Here is a 21,560-nt window from a genome sequence, read left to right on the forward strand (position 1 = left end):
AAGCTCGATTAGACTGTGCGGTCACTGAGGACAGGACAGTGTATTTCATTCATCTTTATATTCCCAGCATCTAATACAGTGTCTGTCTGGCATATTAGCTTTCAGTACATTTTTAAAAAACTGATCTGATTTGAATTGAATTGTTTGACATAACTCAGTTAAAAGAAAGTTTAGGTTTGGTAACTAATATAGTTGTCAGTAACTTTTTAATCCATTACAGATATTTAACCTCTTCCTATTTTTTATGATTTTTGAGTAACTTGGATTTTTTTTAATAGTAAAACTGTTTTCCGTTCTCTAGCACAATGCCTTACTTGTAATCATGAGAAGTGGAATATTACAGTGATTCATGTCCTAGGCAAAGGGAGTTATAAATAAGATGGTAGAAGGTGACATATTTGTGTGTTTAGTGAAACAGATGCTTCATTGCCTTCTGTTACATTGAAATTCACTGACCATTGCGTGAAGTAGCTATTGTGTTTTTCTTTGTATTGAATTCATGCTTACAATGAGAAGAAACGTGATAGATTGAAATAAATTATTATTTTGTGTTTTTTTTTTTTTTTTACCATGTTTCTATGTTCCTTGCAACATGTTCTACCACTGAGAAGCAGTATGATTTGAGACAGATTATTTAATTGCTCTGGGTTTCAATTTCCCTTTCTGTAAAACAGATATGAATAGTACTACCTCATAGGGTTGCTGTGGAAGTTAAATGAACCAATATATGTAAGGTGCTTTCTCATCCCATGCCACTTTCCTCACCTTGGCCTTCATTCAGCCCTGAACGTACTAAGCTCGTTCTGCCTCCAGCCTTTATGGATACTCTTTCCTCTGCTGGGATCACAGCCTTCATCTGACAGCTCCCACTCAGCTCAACATTCCATATACTAGGCTGGCAGTTCCAGGAGAGCACAGTGCCTGGGACAGTAGTTGTATAACAAATATGTACTGAGTGAGTGAATAATAGAGCTGATGTGTGGACAAGAGAACAGGATCACGTGGAATAGAAGGTTGCTTCCTCTAGGAGTGTAATCAGAGCAGGTTCCCTTATGGTAGGCAAGGAAGAAAAAAAAGACCGTATATACGTATATGTATTGTATACATACCTAAGTCAGATGGTGAAATGGTAAATGTTTAGTACTTGAGGTATTAAAATTGAAGTCTACAAACTAATCAGACTCTGCCTAAATGATGATCAGTTTGAGCTTACATTGGTTATTTTTAAGTGCCCTCCTCCAACAATTTCAATATCTATTGTTTACACTTTAAAATTAATACATGCCAACTACTCTTCGAAAAAAAAGAAATTCTTTACAGTTGCCCACTTCAATCCTGGGTGTAATTTCAGAAGCAATAAAAATTTGGCAGTGATTTACAGCTCAGGGTACAAAATTATATATGAAAGGTAATCACAGCTTTGCTTTTAAAAAATGAATTTAGAAGGACATGCACCGGCTATCAACAGTATTGATTGATTTTCTTCAAATGTCTGAAGTGTCTAGCAATTTGCATGACAGATATTATGTGTGAAAGACCTGTGCTGTGCTTAGTTGCTCAGTTGTGTCCCACTCTTTGAGACCCCATGGACTCTAGCCCACCAGGCTCCTCAGTCCCTAGGGATTCTCCAGAATCCCTAGATTCTGGAATACTGGAGTGGGTTACCATGCCTTCCTCCAGAGAGTCTTCCCAACCCAGGAATCAAATCCATGTCTCCCGCATTGCATGTGGATTCTTTTACTATATGATGTGATCCATCAGAAAGAATTGCCTCTTTTTTTCTCTTAGGCAGAGATGATCACTGGCTTATCATTTTAATCCAATCATAATTGAGCTGGAGCAGGGCTGGGTTACAGTTTTTTAAGATTTTGTTCACCTTTGTCTCTTTCTCAGGCATTTTATTTAGGAACTTGGTGAGTCTGCTTCCACATCTCAAAGCCTGCTTAAGAGTCACTTGTGCCTTTGAGAAGTTTTGAGCTTAACTTGATAACCTCTAGCCCTTGCAGCAGAATCTAGCAGATAGATGTCTTGAGAGGGAGACTGGTTGTGTGTTTGAAACAGGGCTTCCCTCTACTAGGACTTTGCCTCCTAACCACTACGGGATACAAGAGATTTGCTTTTTAGAAGCTTGATAGCCTCCCCAGTTTTCCAGAAGTAGTCCCAGAACTAAAACCAGTCATGTTTGGGACTCTTCAATTCCAGTCTGTCACACAAACCCTGGGTGACAGCTCAAAACCTCATCTCTTTTCTCTTTTCCCAAGTAGAGTCCTTCCACATGGGCCAGGTGCCAGTCTCGTACAGAATTGGAAAATGGCCTCAGGGAAGAAAACGGGTAGGGGTTTTCAGAAGGGCTTCCCATATCCTTGCAGCCTGGAATTCACATTCATCTAGTCCTTATTGATTCTGGAACTCTCTGATATTTTTACTGCCTGGCTTTTTTTCCAGTTGAAGCCAAAGCAGAGGCAGGCTGTGACCTGTTACATCCTATTTGAAAGTGGAAATCATAATGTAAATTAAAAAATAAAATTTGGAGTTTTCTTTCCCCTCAAAGATTTTATATTTATATCTATACCTCTTTAAGTGAAAAATATTCTGAAGTGAAAACATTATGTAAAATATTATTGCTTTTTTACCGTTTACAAAGACTAGAAGATTATTTTGCAATTGCTTTTTTGTTTTTCTTCATTTTCGGATATTTTATTAAGGAGACATTTTACAAAGGTTCAATAACAGAAACAAGTAAGGGTGCCGTTCTTAAGGGTGGTGAGAGTAGGGTGCCATCACACCCCGTATATGAAGGGGGAAGAGGGAAGTGCTGAGAGCTGTGGCGGGGTGGGCCACCTGACGGGGCTATGGGGCGTGGTCTCTGTAAGGGAGCGAGTTGGGAAGAGAGCAGTGACCTCACTCTCCATCATTCTCTAGGTCATTCTCTAGGTCTCCTGCTCGTTCCTCCCATTAGCCAAACCCAGCCAGGAGCCAGAATTCAAGGGATTCCAGGCAGGGGTCCATTAAGATTACTTTTTTTTTTTAAACTTAGTTATTTTTGGCTGTGCTGGATCTTCATTGCTGTGTGTGGGCATTCTCTAGTTGCGATGTACGGGCTTCTCATTGTCGTGGCTTCTCTTGTTGCCAGAGCACACCTCTAGAGTGTGAGCTCAGTAATTGTGGCTCACAAGCTTAGTTGTACCATGGCATGTAGGGTTTTTCCAGAAGCTTTGGAAATCACTAGTCTTTTCGTGACTTCTAAATGGATGAGAAACTATTTATAGCCTTTGTTTATCGCGTTTAGTGTGAATATTCATGCCTGTTGCTAGAAAAGTAGTAATCTGTTTGATTAGGGGTTGCCACGGTCACCTTTGGAGAGGTTACATAATTTATGGTATATGTGCCACTCTGAACCGATCCCAGGTGACTGTGACCCTATGTTTAACGTCTGTAATATTTAGTTTCTTATCTGTAGATGTTAAAATCTAATCCAGTAGGTCTTAATACAAATTCTATTAATTACTATACACATGTAAGTATTGAAGTACCAAGTACATAGTAAGTATTCAAATTTAGGAGATTGTTACTATTATTATCTTGGAAGTTATATTGAGCTGGGCAGAGTTTGGATCCTAAAGCTAGAATATATGGAAAAACAAGAGTTTTGTTAAGCTTGCAGCTGACAGTGACCATTTAGAACAGTAGTAAGTGTACATGTGTGCGTGCTGAGTTGCTTCAGTTGTGCCCAACTCTCTGCGAGCCTGTGGACTGTAGCCCGCCAGGCTCCTCTTTCCGTGAGATTCTCCAAGCAAGAATACTGGAGCAGGTTGCCATTTCCTTCTTCAGGGGATCTTCCTATCCCAGAGATCGAACCCAGGTCTCTCAGGTCTCCTGCGTTGACAGGCTGGTTCTTTATCACTAGAGCCACCTGGGAGTTGCAGTGTTTTTCATGTCACTGCACACGTAGAAAATTCTCTCCTGAGATAAATGAAGGAGGGGGTACTTGGCGTCCCTGCTCCTCCAGGCTCACTGGGCACCTCGAGTGCCTAGGAATTAGTATCACGGCACAACTGTAAACACATCTTAGAGACCAATGTAGAATTGTATACTCCAAATATAAGGGGAAGATTGAAAATGTTGGAAATTGTTAGTGGATTTAATGTGGTTAGCTCCTCTGTTTAAGCACCTATTTCAAGTCAATTAAGAAAATCCAGATAAACCTAGGTGAAACAATTTTTTAAACAGTTAAGCTTCTTAATTGCTTACTTCCTAATAGTTCAGAATGAGATGGAGTGACTGTTTTACTTAATGCTTTATAAAATATGTTCGTTGAGCTCAGTTTATTTCACTTGTAGAATTATAAAGAAACTCTGACACTGTCTTGAACACTTAAAGCATTGGCAAGAGTAGATAGGCCCAGTAACGTATTTAATTTAGGGGATTTACTTTGTTAAGGGGATGACATTTATTCCTGCCTCATATATTACAGTGAAAGCTTGGCAGGTAGCGTCATTTTGTCAGTTATTTTTTTTTTTAATGTACAGACTTAGAGTTTGGCTGTTAGAAGTTTATTTGCAACAAGGTTGTGGGGACAGGGCACAAGAAGAAGTTATTTCATATTCTCCCTGCCCCTCTGCCAAGCCTAAAACCTCCCTTACCAGGGAAAAGGGGGCAAGAGTTGATTCTCAGCTGGATAAGATGTTTCTAGAACTTAAGTTGGAACATTGTCCTCAGCCATAAACTCAGCATACGGAGGTGGGGCAGACACAGGGGAGCTGCGAGCACAGAGACCCCGCTTCGGCTGAGGAATTTGGGAGCTGAGGAAACTCTATGTCTGTTTGTTTCTCTTGAAGAAGAGAGTCCACAGTTTGAAGGATTAAAGGAGGGTTTCTTCTTCTTGTGGGTCTCTGTGGTGGGGGAGCTTCTTCCCGGGGCTTTAGTGATCCAAGTGGGGTTTGTTGAGTCAGTGGCATCCCCGGTGGCTTGTTTGCCTTTGGCGGGGCTCCTGTGCATCCTTTGAGGGACGACAGATTGCTCCTGCTTTTCTCTTCTCAGGAGCTCTTGGGGCGGGAGTGGGGATGGGAGAGTGGCATGGCTGGAAACTGCCTCCTTGCTAACTCATTTGGTTCCGAGGCGCCTTGGAGCTCTTGTCTGCTCAAGCTGTGGTCTGTTTCAAGAGGAGTTTTCAAAGTTAGAATGTGATTTCTGACAGCCTTACAAACCTGCCTTTGCTTTTAATACTTTAAAAACTTTATAATTTGGGGGGTGTACCACCTTCAAATGTTGTAAGACTAGTGGCTCGTTCCATAATAGCCTATGGCTCACAATACTGTTATGTGTTAATTTGGAAAGAATGTGGCTGGTATTCAGCACTTCTCTGAACGAGAGTGTATTTATTACATATGAGCTGTGTTGCTTGATTTTTTTTTCACAGAATGTTACATCTTCATTTAAATCATAAATCTGAATTATATTAATCTAAAATCTACCAGTGTTCCCTAAAATAACATGGTAATACTTTCTGTAAGAAAAAATAAGTAGGATTGAAAATTATTTCCATTTTAGGAACAGAAAGTAACGATAATAACAAAACAAAATTCCAGAATATATAGTCATTAAAAATCACTAAAAGTCACTAAAAATCACACAAACTTTATATTTTAATTTTTATTATAATAATTGGTCTTCCCCTTGTCATCCCCACAGGCATTTACAAAGATAAATACAGTCTCCTTTCAGCTCTCATAGCTTTAACCTCAGAAATGTTTGCTGTGTTAGAGTTCAGCATCTAGAAAGCTGCAAGGAGTGAGTTTTCTGGGTCTTTTGGGAAATAGTCTTGCTTTGTAAGTGCCATTTATAGGGCAGATAAAGTATAAATTCTGTGGATAGAATTGGTGAGTGGTAATGAGGTATTCATGTAATAAGAGTGTGCAGCCCACAGCTGTTGCTGCAGGTAGGCAGCTGTGCTGGATAAGGGAGGTGAATCAAGGTGAACATGCAGGGTTGACCAAATAATTCTCAAAATCAGATATTGTTTTTTTTGTCTTTTCAGAAAACTGAAGAGTGGGAGAAAAAGAAGACTGAAGCAGATATGGAAGAGTATGTATGGAAAGACAGCGCCTCAGAAAAAAACATTCTGGAAACCCTTTTCCAAATTAAAGCTGCTGAGAAAAATACAGAATTAAGTAAAGAAGAGCTCCTTAGTACTAAAGAAGTTGAAGATTACAAAAATTCTGTTGTTAGTCTTAAGAATGAGGGGGACAATGAGAATACCCTTTCTCAATACAAAGAATCAGTGAAGAGACTATTACATTTGATGTGAATTATACAGAAAAATTTCCTTGATTTACAAATTTTATGATACATATGTAATCATTAATTTGACATAAAATTGAAAAATTTTTTTAAAAAAGCTGTTTTATTACATTAGAGTTAAAATTATTCCTTTCATTCTAAGATACAAGGGCAATGATTATTCAAAGGTTTTCTTATATACTGGGGCAGTCAGACTAATTTGATTCTGATTTCTTCTGGTCCTAAAGTGTTTGAATTTTATTTCTACCATAACCCTTTAGTATTCATATATACGTATATACACACACACACACAATATTGTTCTTTTATCACCTGCTCTATTTCTTTCTCTACAAATCAGTACTTATCGGTTGCATTTTGGTTATTTAGGAAGTTTGGCTCAGAACCCAGTCCCCTGACTGCAGTTTAGTGTTTTGTCTACATAACTGCTACCTGCCTAGTGAGGTTTTTGCAGATGCTGATTCTGATTAGAAACAGGTTCTTGGCAGTATTTTCTAACCTAAGAAGTTTGTTCCATCCCTCTGTTCTGGGATCACTTTATGTTGATTCAGTTCTGTTTAGCATCCTGTTTCCATTTTCTTTGGCTCGTTTCTCCAAGCCCAAACTTGCGGAAAAGTGGAAGTGGAGGTTGACCGATATTCACCTCTCTGGAAGCCCCAGCTAGAACTTCCACAGCTCAGGAAAGAGATAAGATATAAAGACCTTTAATTGGAATAAATGACAGTGATCACTGCCCTAAGAAACATTTCATTCCATTTAGCTGTCAATTGAATACTTTTAAATATATCTGTGAGTCATTTCTTACCACTTTTAAAGTTGTCAACAAGTAATTTAAAATTGAAATAAAGAAATTATGGAGGCTGTTATTTGCTTAAAACTTAAATTGCTTAACAGAATTTGAGAATATAACATGCTAAAAGGAATTTCAGAACAGTTTCTCAAAAGATGTAGGTAAATTGAAGGTATGATTTGGTATTAGCAAGACCAAGAGTCCATAGGTTATGAAGGATAACAGTAGAGCTTCCAGTTCCATCCTCCATTGGATGGAGATAGTGAACAAAAAAGTAGATACAACTGAACTTCTCGATCTGATTTAAAGCATATGTAAATGTATCGAAATGTTACATTTCTTAGAGACTCAAGGAGTTAAGGAAGACTCAGGTGCTGAAACAGGATTGAAGAAGGAAACATGAGAACAGTAGAAGCTGAGGAGAGGTGGTTATTCGGAAACATGTGAAGAGGTGGTGATTAGGGTCCTCAGTCCTGGAGGAATAGTACAGTGCAGATCAAAGCAGACAGAGTAATGATGTGTAATAAAGAATTTGACTTTGCCCAAAGAGAGTCTGGCCTCTTCTGTCACCTTCTGGGAGGTAATCTGTTATACCTCATGGAAGTGTCTTTGTTTAGGGCAGGAATTGGTCACAATGGATTTTAGGGTGGGGCTAGCTACACCTGATAAGTCTTAAGCATGCTGGAAAAACCAACCATGTGTTTTAGGGTTGGGGGGGTGCTTTGAGTCTATCAGTAAATCAGTCCACCTACCAGCTGAGATCAGCTGCTCAGGTAATTGATCAGTCAGGCATATCTGTGTAACAGAGCTTCGACACAAATGTAGAACACTGAGGCTCCGGTAAGCTTCACTGGTTGACAGTACTCTGGACATATCGTCACACACTGGTGCTGGGAGTCATGCATCCTGCTTCCACAGGGAGAAGACTGTCTTACAAAGTTGTGAGTGTGAAACCCCCCTGAAATTCATCCTAGGTACTTCTTACCTTGGCTGATTTTAATCTGTATCCTTTCCCTATAATAAACTGTGGCTTCCCTGGTGGCTCAGGTGGTAAAGAATCTGCCTGTAATGCAGGAGACCTGGGTTTGATCCCTGGGTTGGAAGGATCCTCAGGAGAAGGAAATGGCAACCCATTCCAGCATTCTAGCCTGGAGAGTCCCATGCACAGAGGAAGCTGGCAGGATACAGTCCATGGGGTTGCAAAGAGACATGACTGAGCACCTAACACTTTTGCACTTTCATAATAAACCGTAAGTATAACAGCTTTCATTGAGTTCTGTAAATTCCTCTAGTGAAGTAGTACGGACCCTGAGAGTGGTTTTGGGACTTGCCATCCCCCAGACTTAGAGTTGGTGTCACAAGTAAGGGAGATCTTGTAGAAGACTGTGCCCTTAACCTTTGCAGTTTGACTAACTGAGCAACTGACTTGAAGACTCTTAGGCCGTGGCATTGACACCTAATGGCAGTATCTTAGGGCTGTAAGATTAACACTACAAAACTGCTGTCATTATTTTGTTAGCAATTATTAAACAGCACTATTTGTCATTATTTAGATTCTTGATCTTTAAGCTATTAATTTATCTAATATCACAGTGAACATAATGAATATCCTTTTAATGAGGTTTCTGAGGGACACTTTTTGCTATATTGATACGTGATCACTTCTGACTTCATACGTAAATTCCATGGCTCAGAAGTTGCTTATGCACATAGGCAACTAAGAAATGGAACAAGCCTGTTTTCCTAATTGTAGGGAGCTTTAGTTTTTTCTTTGCATATTTTCTTTCCAAATTGCTAAATATATCACACAATATTGGACTTACTATAGACTTTTCCCCAAAAGGTTTTGGCCAGTTTCAGTGTCAGAAAGATTTTGATAATCATGGTTATTTCTTAAATGTGTGTTAACAACCTTAGCCTTTGTTGTTGACTAAGCCCTGAAATCTTTGTTTCTTGAAAGTTTTAAATTCTATTCAGAAGTTCTCTTCAGTCTCTCTGATTTCCATTAAGGACATGATTTCAGGTCTATTTGTTTTTGCTTCTTGGCCAAACTTTTGGGTCACCTTTACAGTTTAAGTTTACTCTGTTTATCTGATGGTCAAAGATAGAGACTGAAGAAGAGGGGTAAGAATTTGTTTTCTTACAAAGCAAGTATGTTTTCCCCAAATTGTGATCCTTTTTATAAAAACTGCAATTTTATGGAACAAATAAAATTCTGAAGGAATCTCAAGGAAGAAAAAAAAAAGTTTTTTAGTAACCCTAGTTTGTTGGGAAACCTTCAGACAATTTGTATATATTTGAAAGAAAAGTAACCCTTTAAAAGAATGTGTATACAAATCATAGCTTCCCAGATAACTTAAATATCTTTTTAGAGTAAATCTTGATATTCCCTCTAAATTGCATGTTTTTTGTTTTTTTTTTTTACTAGTGTATTAAGAAACATATGGGGAGGAAACGGCAGCCCACTCCAACCCATTTTCTTGCCTGGAAAATCCCACGGACAGAGGAGAGTGGCAGGCTATAGTCTATGGGGTTGCAAAGAGTGGACACAACTGAGCGACTGAACACGCACACACATACTTACTACAAATAGCTGTTTAATGTCTGTGCTCCCATTAAAAAATATTTTTAAGGATGAGACTAAGGGTCTAAAGTTTAAGATCATTAGAGACAGTAATTCAGATTTCTACACTTAAAGAGTTGGAGTTTAAAATCTAGGGGGTGAGTCTGGTGTAAGGAGTGGACAGAGCTTGAAATACCTAGAGCTAATATTTGCCCTGGGGAAACAATGTATACAACTGAGGAACATAAACTAAAACTCCCAACATTTATTCAACAGAAAACTCAGAAATCTCTGCCATAATCATTGAGAGACATGTTTTAGAAAATGAAGAGGATGGATTAGGATTGAGAAAGATAAATAAATTGAACATTGAAAACTATATAAAAGATCAAGAAGCTTTTTTGCTCAAACCACTAAAAGATTTCATTAACATATGTGATGGTAATATGACCTTAATGGGAGAAAAATATGGTGTTTTTCTTCTGTATCTTTTTTCCATACTCACTGGGGAAGTGGAGGCTTGTAGTCCAACATGGATTTCAAGCGTGGACCTTTGAACCATATTGCCTATGAAATCTGGCTTTGCTACATACTAGCTGTGTGACTTTCAGCAATATACTTAGCCTTTTTTCTCCTGTTTCCTCATCTGTAAAATATCAGTATGATGGTTAATGAAAACCCACAGAGTTCTAAATATTCAACAAGTCGATACACATACAGCACTTAGAACTGTCTCTCTTACGTTGTGCTGAATAACTGCAGGGGTCAGAATTTTGAAGCTTGGCAAAGGGTACACTATTCAATAAATGGATATAATCACAAAAAGCAGTTATGTTTATCAAACATTGGCCTTCTTTAGAGATTGGTATGAATGGGCATCTGTGCTTTATTTTTTTCCTTTTTTTAAACCAAATTGCTTAAGAAAACTAAAAATGATACTCAAAATGCTCTCACCTTTCATTAGTAAGAGAACTCCTTCTGATGGGCACATTTTTTAATTTGCCTGGGTCCTGACTTTCTCTGCCCTGGTTTATACTGGCCGTACTGCTTTCGACAGCAACCAGATGCCAGGATGACTACACAAGAGCAAAGAAAGATGACAGGGGTGCAGAGGGCCACAGGAACCACCCATGCCTTTGCACCAGTCACAGGTGCCCCACCAGGTGTTGAGTCTTCATTCTTAGATGTATGGTTTCTGCTGTTGGACCCTTTGGTTTTGTTTAGCAATTGTTTACTGCTGTTGAGTTGGGAGGGACTAGGCATATGAGAAAGTTTTGTGTCTCTGGGCACAAAGAAAGGAGAAACAGTCTTGTTATCTGGATTGTTGATGAAGTCAGTACTGGCTGACACCGTATTTATCTTTGTGGTAATGGAGTCATTCAGGGCAATGAATCTTGCCCAAGAGTCTGTGGTCAATTCCTTGGAATACCTAGTATTATTTGTGGTTGCCAACAAATCTTGATGTGTGGTTGGTGACGGAGCCTCTATTGATGGTAGCATTTGGTTTATCATGGTGGTTTGTTGTTTATCTAAATACATAGCTTTTAGAATCCTTAGTCTCTCCCATGTATCAGATGAAGAACGGGTATTTAGATATGTAGGCAGTGATTGTTCAAAAACCAGCAAATCAGGATCTATACCTGAAAAATAAGTAAGGCATCATTTAGTTTTAGTTTAGCAGAGAGGGCCCTAAAGTAGTTTACTGAAGTCCTAGATTTTGCCTCTCTGAGTTATGAACTAAGCTAATTGCAAGTTCCACTAGTGCACATTTCTCAAAGGCTTTGAGACATGCTGACCACATTTGAATTCTTAACTTTCTAAGACATCTTCTGTTGCAAACAAACTTGGCTACATCATAGAGAAAACTTTGTATCTGCCAGGGCTTTTAGGCAACAATAGCAGTGTGAGGGCAAGAACTTCAGAAACAGTAACCATTTGATATGAGTAACATTTTAGAGTTAAACAAAATGAGGCCTGAGATGTGTAGCTATTCAAAATTATTAGCAGAGCCCTACATCGCATCCCTGCTCAGTGCCTCCGGTCTCCAGTGTTTGTTCTCTCTCCTCTTATAAACTCCTTTCCGGCTGGCTTCAGAAACTGTTTCCCTTTCAGTCTCTCTTGTTCCCTCTCTCTCACCACACCAACATCCATTTCCTTCATTTCCTTTCTGACTTTGTTTTGTGCTTTCTGTCATGTTGTTTCCATCCTCTATTATGCCAAAATTCTGCTTCTAGAGTGGTCAGTACCTTCCCTTTTTCCTGATTGCTGGGTGTCACTGCTTTGACTTTTCTCTTGTCCTTGACACTGAGGGCCAACTCTCCTTGAATTCTTCCCTGACTCCCTGCACTGAGAGGAAAGTTAAGACCAACCTAGACAGTGTATTAAAAAGCAGAGACATTACTTGGCCAACAAAGGTCTGTCTAGTCAAAGCGATGGTTTTTCCGGTAGTCATGTATGGATGTGAGAGTTGGACTATAAAGAAAGCTGAGCACCAAAGAATGAATGCTTTTGAACTGTGGTATTGGAGAAGACTCTTGAGAGTCCCTTGGGCTGCAAGGAGATCAAACCAGTCCATCCTAAGGGAAATCAGTCCTGAATATTCATGGGAAGGACTGATGCTGAAGCTGAAACTCCAATACTTTGGCCACCTGATGCAAAGAACTGACTCGTTTGAAAAGACCCTGATGCTGGGAAACACTGAAGGCGGGAGGAGAAGGAGACGACAGAGGAAGAGATGGTTGGATGGCACCACTGACTCAATGGCCATAACTCTGGGAGTTGGTGATGGACAGGGAGGCCTGGCGTGCTGCAGGCCATGGGGTCGCAAAGAGTTGGACACGACTGAGCGACTGAACTGAACTGAACTGACTCCCTGCACCACAGATTGCTTTGGCATTTTATCTCAGGCTGCCTGCGTCCCTTATTTTCCTTCCTCTGTTGGTTCTCTCCTTGGTCCTAACTGGGCTTCGTGATTTCTACAGTCTTTAGTCCTTGGTTTTCTAAGGTATTTCTCTGCATTCCATATAACCTCTGCCCTGACCACAGCCCCCCAGCTCCCCACCCCGCCGCCACTGCCAAAAATACTATCCTCATTGTCCCTACTACATCGATGACCCTGAAATCCATGTGCCCAATTTTTTCCCCTTTCTTGAGCTCTGATCTCATTTCTCTGTGCACCACTGTTTCCCACCTAAACATCTCACATCACCACTGACATTTTCAGAACCATCATCCTATCTACCTCCTTGTCTTGTTCAGAGGCATCATTCTTCCATCACCAATGACAGACTGCACTGCTAAGGAATTCTTGACTCCTCTGTTCTCTCTCTCTCTCTTTTTTTTTTTTTTTTTTTGCCTGCAGGGATCTTACTTCCCAGAGCAGGGATCAAACCTGTGTCCCTGCAGCAGAAGCACAGAGTCAACCACTGGACGGCAGGGTTAAGACTTCTCTTCTTCTCTACCCAAAAACTAAGTGCTATCCAATCCCTTCCCAATATACTGGTAACTATCCCTGTCCTTCGTTGCAAGTAAAATCACCTTGTTCTAGCCTGCATCCTGCTTATAATTTTCCTGGACTAAGATAACCAGACACATCACTCTAATGATAGCGTTTTCTCATTAAACACCTTTGTTGTTTCCATATTTCTGACAGTCAAACCAACACTCCACTCTGTTCTTTTGTTACCTGGCCTACCCTATCCTACCCATATTTCCATTGCAGCCGCAAATGTGCCCATATTGTAGCGACATCAGTGTTCTCTCTTTCCTAGGGAGTGACATAGACTCCTTACCTCTACCTGCCATCTTCCATGAAGCCTCCCCTGAATAATTGAGCTTTCTTTAGCTCTCCGCCCCCCAACCTTTTGAACCTTTGTACTCGAGGCAGTATCACCTATTTTTAATTGAATTGTATGTCTTTAACTGTGAGACTTCTTTCCTCAGGTAGATTAGAAGGAACTTGAGGGCAGAGATACAGCTGCAGTGATAAACACAGCTTGTGGTCAACAAGCACAGATCAATAAAGAAATTTACCTCCTTTGTATTGTGATGGCAAAAGTCGATCTTTGATATTTACTAATCTGTACCCTGAGATTATATACATGGGCAAAGCACACTTAAATAATTTGTTTTTCTAAAGTAAAACATACTGGTTATCTTGGGACCAGAAATTAATATGTGGCAGTAAGTGTATTTCCTGTCCCCGAATCAATCTTTGTAGAATCCTTGTATATAATGTCAGCAAGCCTCAACAGTGACATTTAGCATATTACTTACTTCTTAGTTGTATTCTTAACGACTATAGTAGAAATACCTATTTTGGCTCTTGTTGAAGGCTCTTGGGATAAATGAAATACATTGTTCTTGTTCAGTCACATATGATTTGTTATCTGGGACAAAGTCATTCTTGCTGAACATACCAAATTAATGTGAATTTCCTTTTACTTTCTGCCTTGGAAGCCCCAAACTTTTCCAGACAGAGTTCCCTGGAAAATAATTATTTAGAAATGCATACATGGCTTCTTCCAGCCAATTTCTAGGTTATTTGCCTCTACTAAAATATTAGACATTCTTAGAAATACATACAAAGTACATAAATCATTACCATCTGTTATGTTATATAAAATGGCACTGGCTCCAGGCTCCAGTATGCAGCTCTCCAGGGCTGGGCAGTGAACATGGAGGCAGTTGACATTGTCATGAATAGGGTCGTGGAAGAAGACAGCCAGGTTACAGGACACTGAAAGGGAAGCAGGCAAAGTACGTCTGCTTATTTTCTGCAGCTTGATAAGCTCTGAGTAGCTTGTGTTTCTTTCACAAACACTGGATTAACAGTTCCTTGCAGGGCTGTTCAGACATCTAACTATGAACTGAGAACAGCTATTTCTGTGAAGATGGGGAAATGCCTCTTCAAAAGAAAATACTGATTTGTCTTTCAGTAATGGTTCATACATTCCCATGCTACATAGGATTACCTGGAATTATTTTGCAATCCCAGTATTTCATGTTCAGGAAAACTCAATTGACTACAAAAACCTCTCCCCAGAGGGGAGATTTATAATATCATAATATTCGAATCTGATGTTTATAATATGAGATTTCCAGGTGCAATACCCTCTTGGAATGCTAAGGAGTTCACCAGAGAAAGAAATAGGACAATAAATGGACAAATGCTATAACAGAAAGGGGAGTGATGGGAAGAGCAAAAGCAGCACTGACTGTTGCTGGAGAGGCCCGGGTGGTATAGAGGCACCAGTGTGGGTGAACCTGGCCTTGACCCTGACTGCGGGTGTGCAACCAGCCCTATGCTGCTAAGCGACGTCCACGGAAACGCTAATCAGTGTCAGAGGAAGGGAGTGGACCGACGGTGGCTAGCGTTTGGAATTGTAGGGGGCATTGCTCTCCCCAGCTCCTCTTTTCTAAGGAGATTTGCTCCTTAAAAGATATCGTATTATTTCTGGATAACTTTTAAGTCAGATTTGTTGAGTGCAGATCTTCAGTCTTGTCATCCCTGCAGTGCAGCACAGATTTTCCTCCTGCTGCTGTATAGTAGGAACCATGCGATGAGAAACATTCATTGACCCAAAGGTATCAGCTTCTTTAATAAAATGAGATTACAGAGGGATAGTGTATTGTTACCAGACTTCAGAGTGTACCTGCAGCTGTTGTGGAACTGTTGGTAGAACCTGCTCTGCTTCTGTGTAAAGCTAACTGGGGGGGTTACCTCTCCCCCATTACTTTTGGGGCACCCCATGTTTCTGCTCTCTTTATTTTTCCAGAATGAGAGAAAAGTAAATTAGTAATTCATTGCTAATACATTATAGATTACCAAGACATTTTCCCTGAGGATTGTGCTGTAAAGTTCAAGGAAAATGAAGAAAGAACATCATTCTAATTTAGACATCTGAATTTCTAATAAGAAAGCAGTGGATCCTGTAGGGACTAATTTTTTAAGATCTTTTACATTCTTCATGTGTATTTCAGAGTCCCAGCTCTGAGTAGGTTAGCTACTGCAGGATGGTAGCATTTTGAAGTTCTGGCTTCCAGGTAAAAAGGGATGTGCGTTCGTGCCTTTTCTTCTAGAGAAGGAAAGCCACAACCCCGCAAGACTCTAAAATCCTGGAATTCCAAATGGATGCTTTTAGTATCTCTAAAAGTCCATAGTCCATAGTTTCCCTGGTGTGGAGAATAAGGTAAATTCATGGTGTGGGAAAATGGGGAAAAGTTATCATCCCTCCCTCATCTGCTCTCAGTGAATGATTCTGGGGGTTATAAACATCTGGAAGCTGAATATTTGCTACCTTTTTCAAAATTTCCCTTTAATAAATTAATTGCTCTCTTCTGTGCCTGATTAAATTTGAGGGCTTAGTCTGTGACAGCTTCTTACACTGTGGTCTCTTGACAGACAGATTCTCCAAGGAGCTCCAATCTGCATCCTAGAAATCTTAGATGGATAATTGGGTAAGAGGCAATTAATGTCAGTATGAGACCACAGGAGAAGAAGGCAATGGCACCCCACTCTAGTACTCTTGCCTGGAAAATCCCATGGATGGAGGAGCCTGGTAGGCTGCAGTCCATGGGATCGCTACAAGTCGGACACGACTGAGCGACTTCACTTTCACTTTTCACTTTCAGGCATTGGAGAAGGAAATGACAACCCACTCCAGTATTCTTGCCTGGAGAATCCCAGGGACGGGGGAGCCTGGTGGGCTGCTGTCTATGGGGTCGCACAGAGTCGGACACGACTGAAGCAACTTATCAGCATCAGCATGATCCCACAAGAAGAAAGTGTAGAACAAGAGAATTATTTTAAAGTGCTGTGTCACTTTTGTTCTTTCCAAGTAGCTTTCAAATCTTAGAAAAATGAAATGAATGAAGTCAAATGTAACTTGAAATTCTGCAACAATGAAGCATTTTTCTAATTACAGGCCTTGATTATATTATATGAATGATATTTAACCCTGATTCCACATCTCATACCCAAAAAAATTATGTCAGGGTATTTTGTAGATTTCTTTCTTCCTTCCTCCCTCCCCCACTTCTTCTTTCTCCCGTCCTTCCTTCCTTTCTTTTCTCTTCTTTGCCTTTCTTCCTTTTTCTAGTTGATATAAATCTCCCTATTTCTTTCAAAACATGAATCACAATCTAAATCCTATTCAATACATTCCCACATTTGGTCAGCCCAAGCAAGCTCATTTCAAAAGTGTGATATGATACTAATGTCACCAAAAGAACTTTGAAAAGGAAATTATTATAAATACTTTTGGAATTATATATGCTATATTCTGGGCTATAGAAATATTGTTAGCCCTCAAGGAAATTTTTTCATTCAGCACTTTAGTGGAGAGAAGAGGTTCTCTGTTACCAGCAGGTTCACAGCCTCCTGGGTCATTGCTAGATTTATAAACCAAGCTGGCACTGACCTCACCTGCAAAGTCAGTCTCAGTGTCTCGCCCTCTGTGCCCACTCCCTCCTTCAGGGCATCTTCCCTAGTCTGGGTCAATTGTTCACTGGACCCTCTACCAAGGGCTCTTTCCTCAGGTCCTCATTTTAGAAGTTTGCCCTGATTTTGTCAGGTCTATCACGGACACTTACCATCCTTCCTAAGACAGCAGTTCCGACTGCACTTCTGACCAGTGTTTTCGGAATAATACCTCAGGAACTGGGCCCCCAGCTTCTGAGACTCCTCCAGGTCAATCAGAAGACCTGGGAAGCGACGGATCCAGCATTCTCTGTAAAACACGGTGGGTGAGCAAAGAGAGTTTGAGGTCCCCCCCATGCTCAGGAGCAGTATCACATTTGCTGCTACCACCACCGCATGCATTTCCCTGGAATGAAGACTCGGCAATAAGTCTGGTGACCAGACAGATGCTGGAGCTGACCATCAGGGTTCAGAACAGCTGGGATTTCAGGGCTGTTGTGAAGGAAGAGCTTCCTTGGAACTTTGAGAAGGGTCACTTTCTAGAAAAATGAAGCGGCTCTTTGACTGCACGTTGATTTTTCTTTTGTTTCTTCCCAGTTGCACCCTACACCTGGGACTTGATGACTTGCTGATGTTAATTCTGAACACTTTCCAGGCCATTTCAGTACTCTGTCCTTTAGCCTCCGGTAGACGTAGATTCTCTCCTCTGCTTTTCTTCTTTCTCTGAAAGGGAAGTCACAGACACCTTTTACCAAGTCAATATAAAGACAATTCGAAATCCTAGCCAAGAGTCTTTCTGAGTAAAACAACAGTTCAGTCACTTGACATCAGATAAAGGAAGGATCAATTTCACCAGGAAACAAGACATCATTTTGTCAGGATACTTCTGTCAGTTTCTTTAAGAAACTTGTGACTGCAGATTTTTTTTTTCAATGATCTTTGTTCTTTGAATTAAAGTTCTAATATTCAGAATCACTGGAAAAAAAATAAAAAGTAAATACAAAGTGAAAATGAAATAAAAATGAAAAAAAATTTTAACTTTGCAGTGATTTTGAAAACACTGAATATGAATCCTGGTCACTTCTGGGGTCAGGCATTTTTTTGCAAAGGCCAGCCACATGCTTTTTGAAAAGATAAAAGATCCAGCCAAGAATATTCTAATAACATAGATGGAATACAACACCCATCAAAGTGTATTTTGTTCAATCAAGAGTTTAAAGCATAATAGAAAATTGTGAAGAACTTTTTGGGGGTTTGGGGGTTTTCTGCTATTTGTTTTCAAGTTACAAAGAAAACTTTGTGAAGCACATACATAAAGGCATCTCTGAAGCAGATGTAATGACAGGAAATGTGCATTAGGGAAATAGTTTTAAATTTCTAAATATTAATAAAGTTACTTCCATTGCAATGCTAAAACATTTGAAAAAATATTAAAGGCCGTGAAAATGGTCTCCTTTGTGAAGATTGTGTTCCATATTCCACAATATCCAAGATGAAATTGGTTCAATGCATAGAACTGTTGCTCTTTTATATCCATTTTTATACAAAGCACTAGTGGTAATTAGTTTGGGTTATAAAGTACTGTGTGTGCTTAGTTGCTTCAGTCGTGTCTGACTCTTTGCAATGCCATGGACTGTAGCCTGCTAAGCTCCTCTGTCCATGGCATTCTCCAGGCAAGAATACTAGAGTGGATTGCCTTTCCTTTTCCAGGGGATCTTCTCGACCTAGGGACGGAACCCACATCTCCTGCATCTCCTGCATTGCATGCGGATTCTTTACCACTGAGCCACTGGGGAAGCACAAAAAGTACTGTACTGCTTTTTAAAAAATGAAAAAAGGTGAAAATTTTCCCTCCTGTGATCTGTTTATCATACACTTTGAACTTTCATCTCTCCATCTGTCTACTAATAATAGTGTAATTATATCTTTTGATTTTTAGAAACATATAATATTAGTAATAATAAAGAGGATGACAGTCAAAAGGCTGATTAACTTAAAAAAAATTCCTTCTGAGCAAAAATTAGAATAAGTCTTAACTTGAATAAGCCACATAAAATACACTAAAAATAATAAATATTTTATTCTAATAAACTTCTTTTAGAAAACAAATTTCAGTTGCTTACCTGCGAACAGGCTTTCATCTGTTCAGAGGAAAGAGGGAAGAAAGGCTTCCTAAAGGCAAAAACAGGAGACAGATGAGGAACAAAAGAGTGCTTCCTGTTTTCCCCTGAGATTCCAGGAGCTATTTGGATTAGTCCAAACCTTGGGGCCGTAAACCGGAAAGTCAACTTTCTAACCTCCACATCTTTCAGTCGCATTAAATGTGGCTTCTTTTGTGTGATGTATAATTCCTTGAAGTGCTCGTGTTTCTGGCAGGGGTAAGGGAACAATCCACGGTTGTTTAATGCTTTTGCTTTCAGATGATGTTCACAGGGAGATCAAGGTTGCATTTTAAAGAATCTACAAGTTCCAATGTAAAAGCAGACTTTCAATTTTTTAAAACAAATTTTGGGGTGATTGTTAAACACTGAATCTGGAAACAGGTAACTTCTTGGAGCCGGCTATTTTGAAAAGGAGAAATTAAAAGCAGGAGAGTGGGGGTGGGGGGGGGGAGAGGGAGGAAACTACAATGATCTGAGATAGAGACCGGAACCATCCTCCCAAGAGCCTGATTCAGTAGCTCTGATGTGGGAACCAGAGTTCTTATCTTTATATGAAGTGTCTCCGGTGATTTCCTAAGATGTCTGGAAAACACTGAAATAAGTGAGTTTCAGCTACATGAAGATGCTCAGCCTGAATTAAATAGAGCCATTTTAAGAACTGTTCTAGTTTAAACATTTAAATTGCCCCCATGCTTTAATGAAAGCAAGAAATTTCAGTCTTGCTTATTAAAAAACAAAGAGGAAACAACTGTTTTAGAAATACTGGAGGGACTAAAAAATAAGATATAAACAATTTTTAAGTGGCAGTGAGGTAACAGCAGACACTAAATTCAAAGATGTTTGAAAAACAGTCAATATTTCATCTTTTTTAAAAGATAGTAATTGTAGTATTTACTTAACACTTTCATTTCACCAGTTCATAAAATTGATGGAAATCATTTTTTAAAATGGGGCCTGAGAAATTGGAATATACCATTAATTTTTCTTAAAATGTTTTGTTTTTATTAAATGGATATACAAATGGCAATCCACTCCAGTGTTCTTACTGGGATGATTATCCCAGTGGACAGAGGAGCCTGGTGGGCTACAGTCCATGGGGTCACAGAGAATCAGATACAACTGAGTGACTGAGCATGAGCATGCACTTTAAAAACCCAAATCATACAGAAAAGTACAAAAAGAAAGAATAACCATTCAAGGTCTTACAATCTTAAATCTTTTGGTAAACATCCTTCCAGACATCGCCATAAAAAATATACACATGTACAATTTTACAAAAAATGGATTCATATTGTTTCAGAAACTTTTTTAAAAATCCAATGTAAAATCATATGTTCAGTGTCTCTAAAGAAAACTCTGCATCCAAAGTTGTAACAGTTCTACGGTATTCATTCTACTCATATACCAAAATTTACTTTGCACCTCAACTTCCTCAGCTGTAGAAGAGTATTAAAATAGATTGCAATCCATGTAAAGCACTTACAACATATAATAAACATTCAGTAAATGTCAGCTACTGCTACTGTTATATGTTGTTTTTCAATCTTTTATTATTCAAAGCAACACTGTGATAAACATCTTTTACTTTGATTTTTCCCTATTCTAGGTCAAAAGGTATATTTTCCATAAATCCTTTATTTTTCTTTTAAAATCTTTTTCTTATTTTTGGCTGTGCCAAGCAAATTAGTTCCCTGAAGAGAGAAAAAGTGAAAGTTGCTTAGTCGTGTCTGACTCTTTGCAACCCCATGGACTGTAGCCCACCAGGTTCCTCTCTCCATGAAATTCTCCAGGCAAGAATACTGGAGTAGGTAGTCATTCTCTTCTCCAGGGGATCTTCCCAACGCAGATCAAACCCAGTCTCCTGAATTGAAGGCAGATTCTTTACTGTCTGAGCAACCAGGGAAGTCCATTAGTTCCCTGACCAGGGATCAAACATGTGTCCCCTGCAGTGGAAGCCTGGAGACTTAACCACTGGACCATCAGGAAAGTCTATCCATAAATTCCTAAGGAAATAGTCTAGCTTTGTGTTTGACCCTTACTTTAGATTTTAGTAAAACAAATTGTTAGGTGTTTGAAGTGAATCATGTTGCCACAAAGGTCAGTCAATAACAGATCTATAAAAGTGTATCTCCAGTTATAGACAAGCAACATTTTCATGAAGCTTAATAGTAATTTTAGGTCTTTGGTAAATAAAGTTTATAATGTTTTGACTGCATTTCTAGCTTAACAGAAAACTTACTTCGTGAGTTATTAAAATGATTCGATCTTTAAGAGACTTTCAATTCTAAATGGCGTTACTATCATGTCAGGGGCCAATACAGGATC

The 21,560-nt window shown here is 39.4% G+C and overlaps 2 protein-coding genes across 5 annotated transcripts in view; one reads left to right on the plus strand and one right to left on the minus strand.

Moving 5' to 3' along the window:
* Nucleotides 1-7,637, plus strand: part of MRPS35 (mitochondrial ribosomal protein S35) — a 44,963-nt gene extending 37,326 nt beyond the window's left edge. For both annotated transcript variants that reach the window (XM_006079538.4, XM_006079540.4), the window contains one exon: nt 6,038-7,637. In XM_006079538.4, the coding sequence (XP_006079600.1) occupies nt 6,038-6,307 (270 nt within the window). In that variant the 3' untranslated portion in view covers nt 6,308-7,637. The remainder of the gene's footprint in view (nt 1-6,037) is intronic.
* Nucleotides 5,016-19,601, minus strand: MANSC4 (MANSC domain containing 4). 3 transcript variants are annotated; one of them, XM_044941287.2, is made up of 6 exons: nt 19,197-19,601; nt 17,684-17,796; nt 17,247-17,383; nt 14,257-14,391; nt 10,608-11,293; nt 5,016-5,152 (listed from the first exon to the last, which is right to left on the minus strand). In XM_044941287.2, the coding sequence occupies exons 1-5, from the start codon at nt 19,389-19,391 to the stop codon at nt 10,614-10,616; spliced, it is 1,260 nt and encodes a 419-aa protein (XP_044797222.2). In that variant the 5' UTR covers nt 19,392-19,601; the 3' UTR covers nt 5,016-5,152; nt 10,608-10,613. The 3 variants fall into 3 exon arrangements, with proteins under 3 accessions (XP_044797222.2, XP_045021263.1, XP_045021264.1); XM_045165328.1 differs by lacking the exon at nt 5,016-5,152 and having other exon boundaries at nt 9,838-11,293; nt 19,197-19,600; XM_045165329.1 differs by lacking the exons at nt 5,016-5,152; nt 17,684-17,796; nt 19,197-19,601 and having other exon boundaries at nt 9,838-11,293; nt 17,247-17,475.
* Between the last annotated feature and the right edge of the window lie 1,959 nt (nt 19,602-21,560).

Source organism: Bubalus bubalis, chromosome 4, assembly GCF_019923935.1.
Source record: "Bubalus bubalis isolate 160015118507 breed Murrah chromosome 4, NDDB_SH_1, whole genome shotgun sequence".
NCBI classification, from domain to species: Eukaryota; Metazoa; Chordata; class Mammalia; order Artiodactyla; family Bovidae; genus Bubalus; species Bubalus bubalis.

Bases quoted from the DNA above. Each gene is read 5' to 3' on its own strand.
- MANSC4 (XM_044941287.2), bottom strand. From the start codon at position 19,391: ATGCGACTGAAAGATGTGGAGGTTAGAAAGTTGACTTTCCGGTTTACG. The intron at 17,384-17,683 runs GTGTAGGGTGCA...CGTGTTTTACAG, and splicing joins AGCAAGTCATCAAGTCCCAG to AGAATGCTGGATCCGTCGCT. The intron at 11,294-14,256 runs GTAATGATTTAT...CTTATTTTTCAG, and splicing joins TTTATATAACATAACAGATG to GTATAGATCCTGATTTGCTG.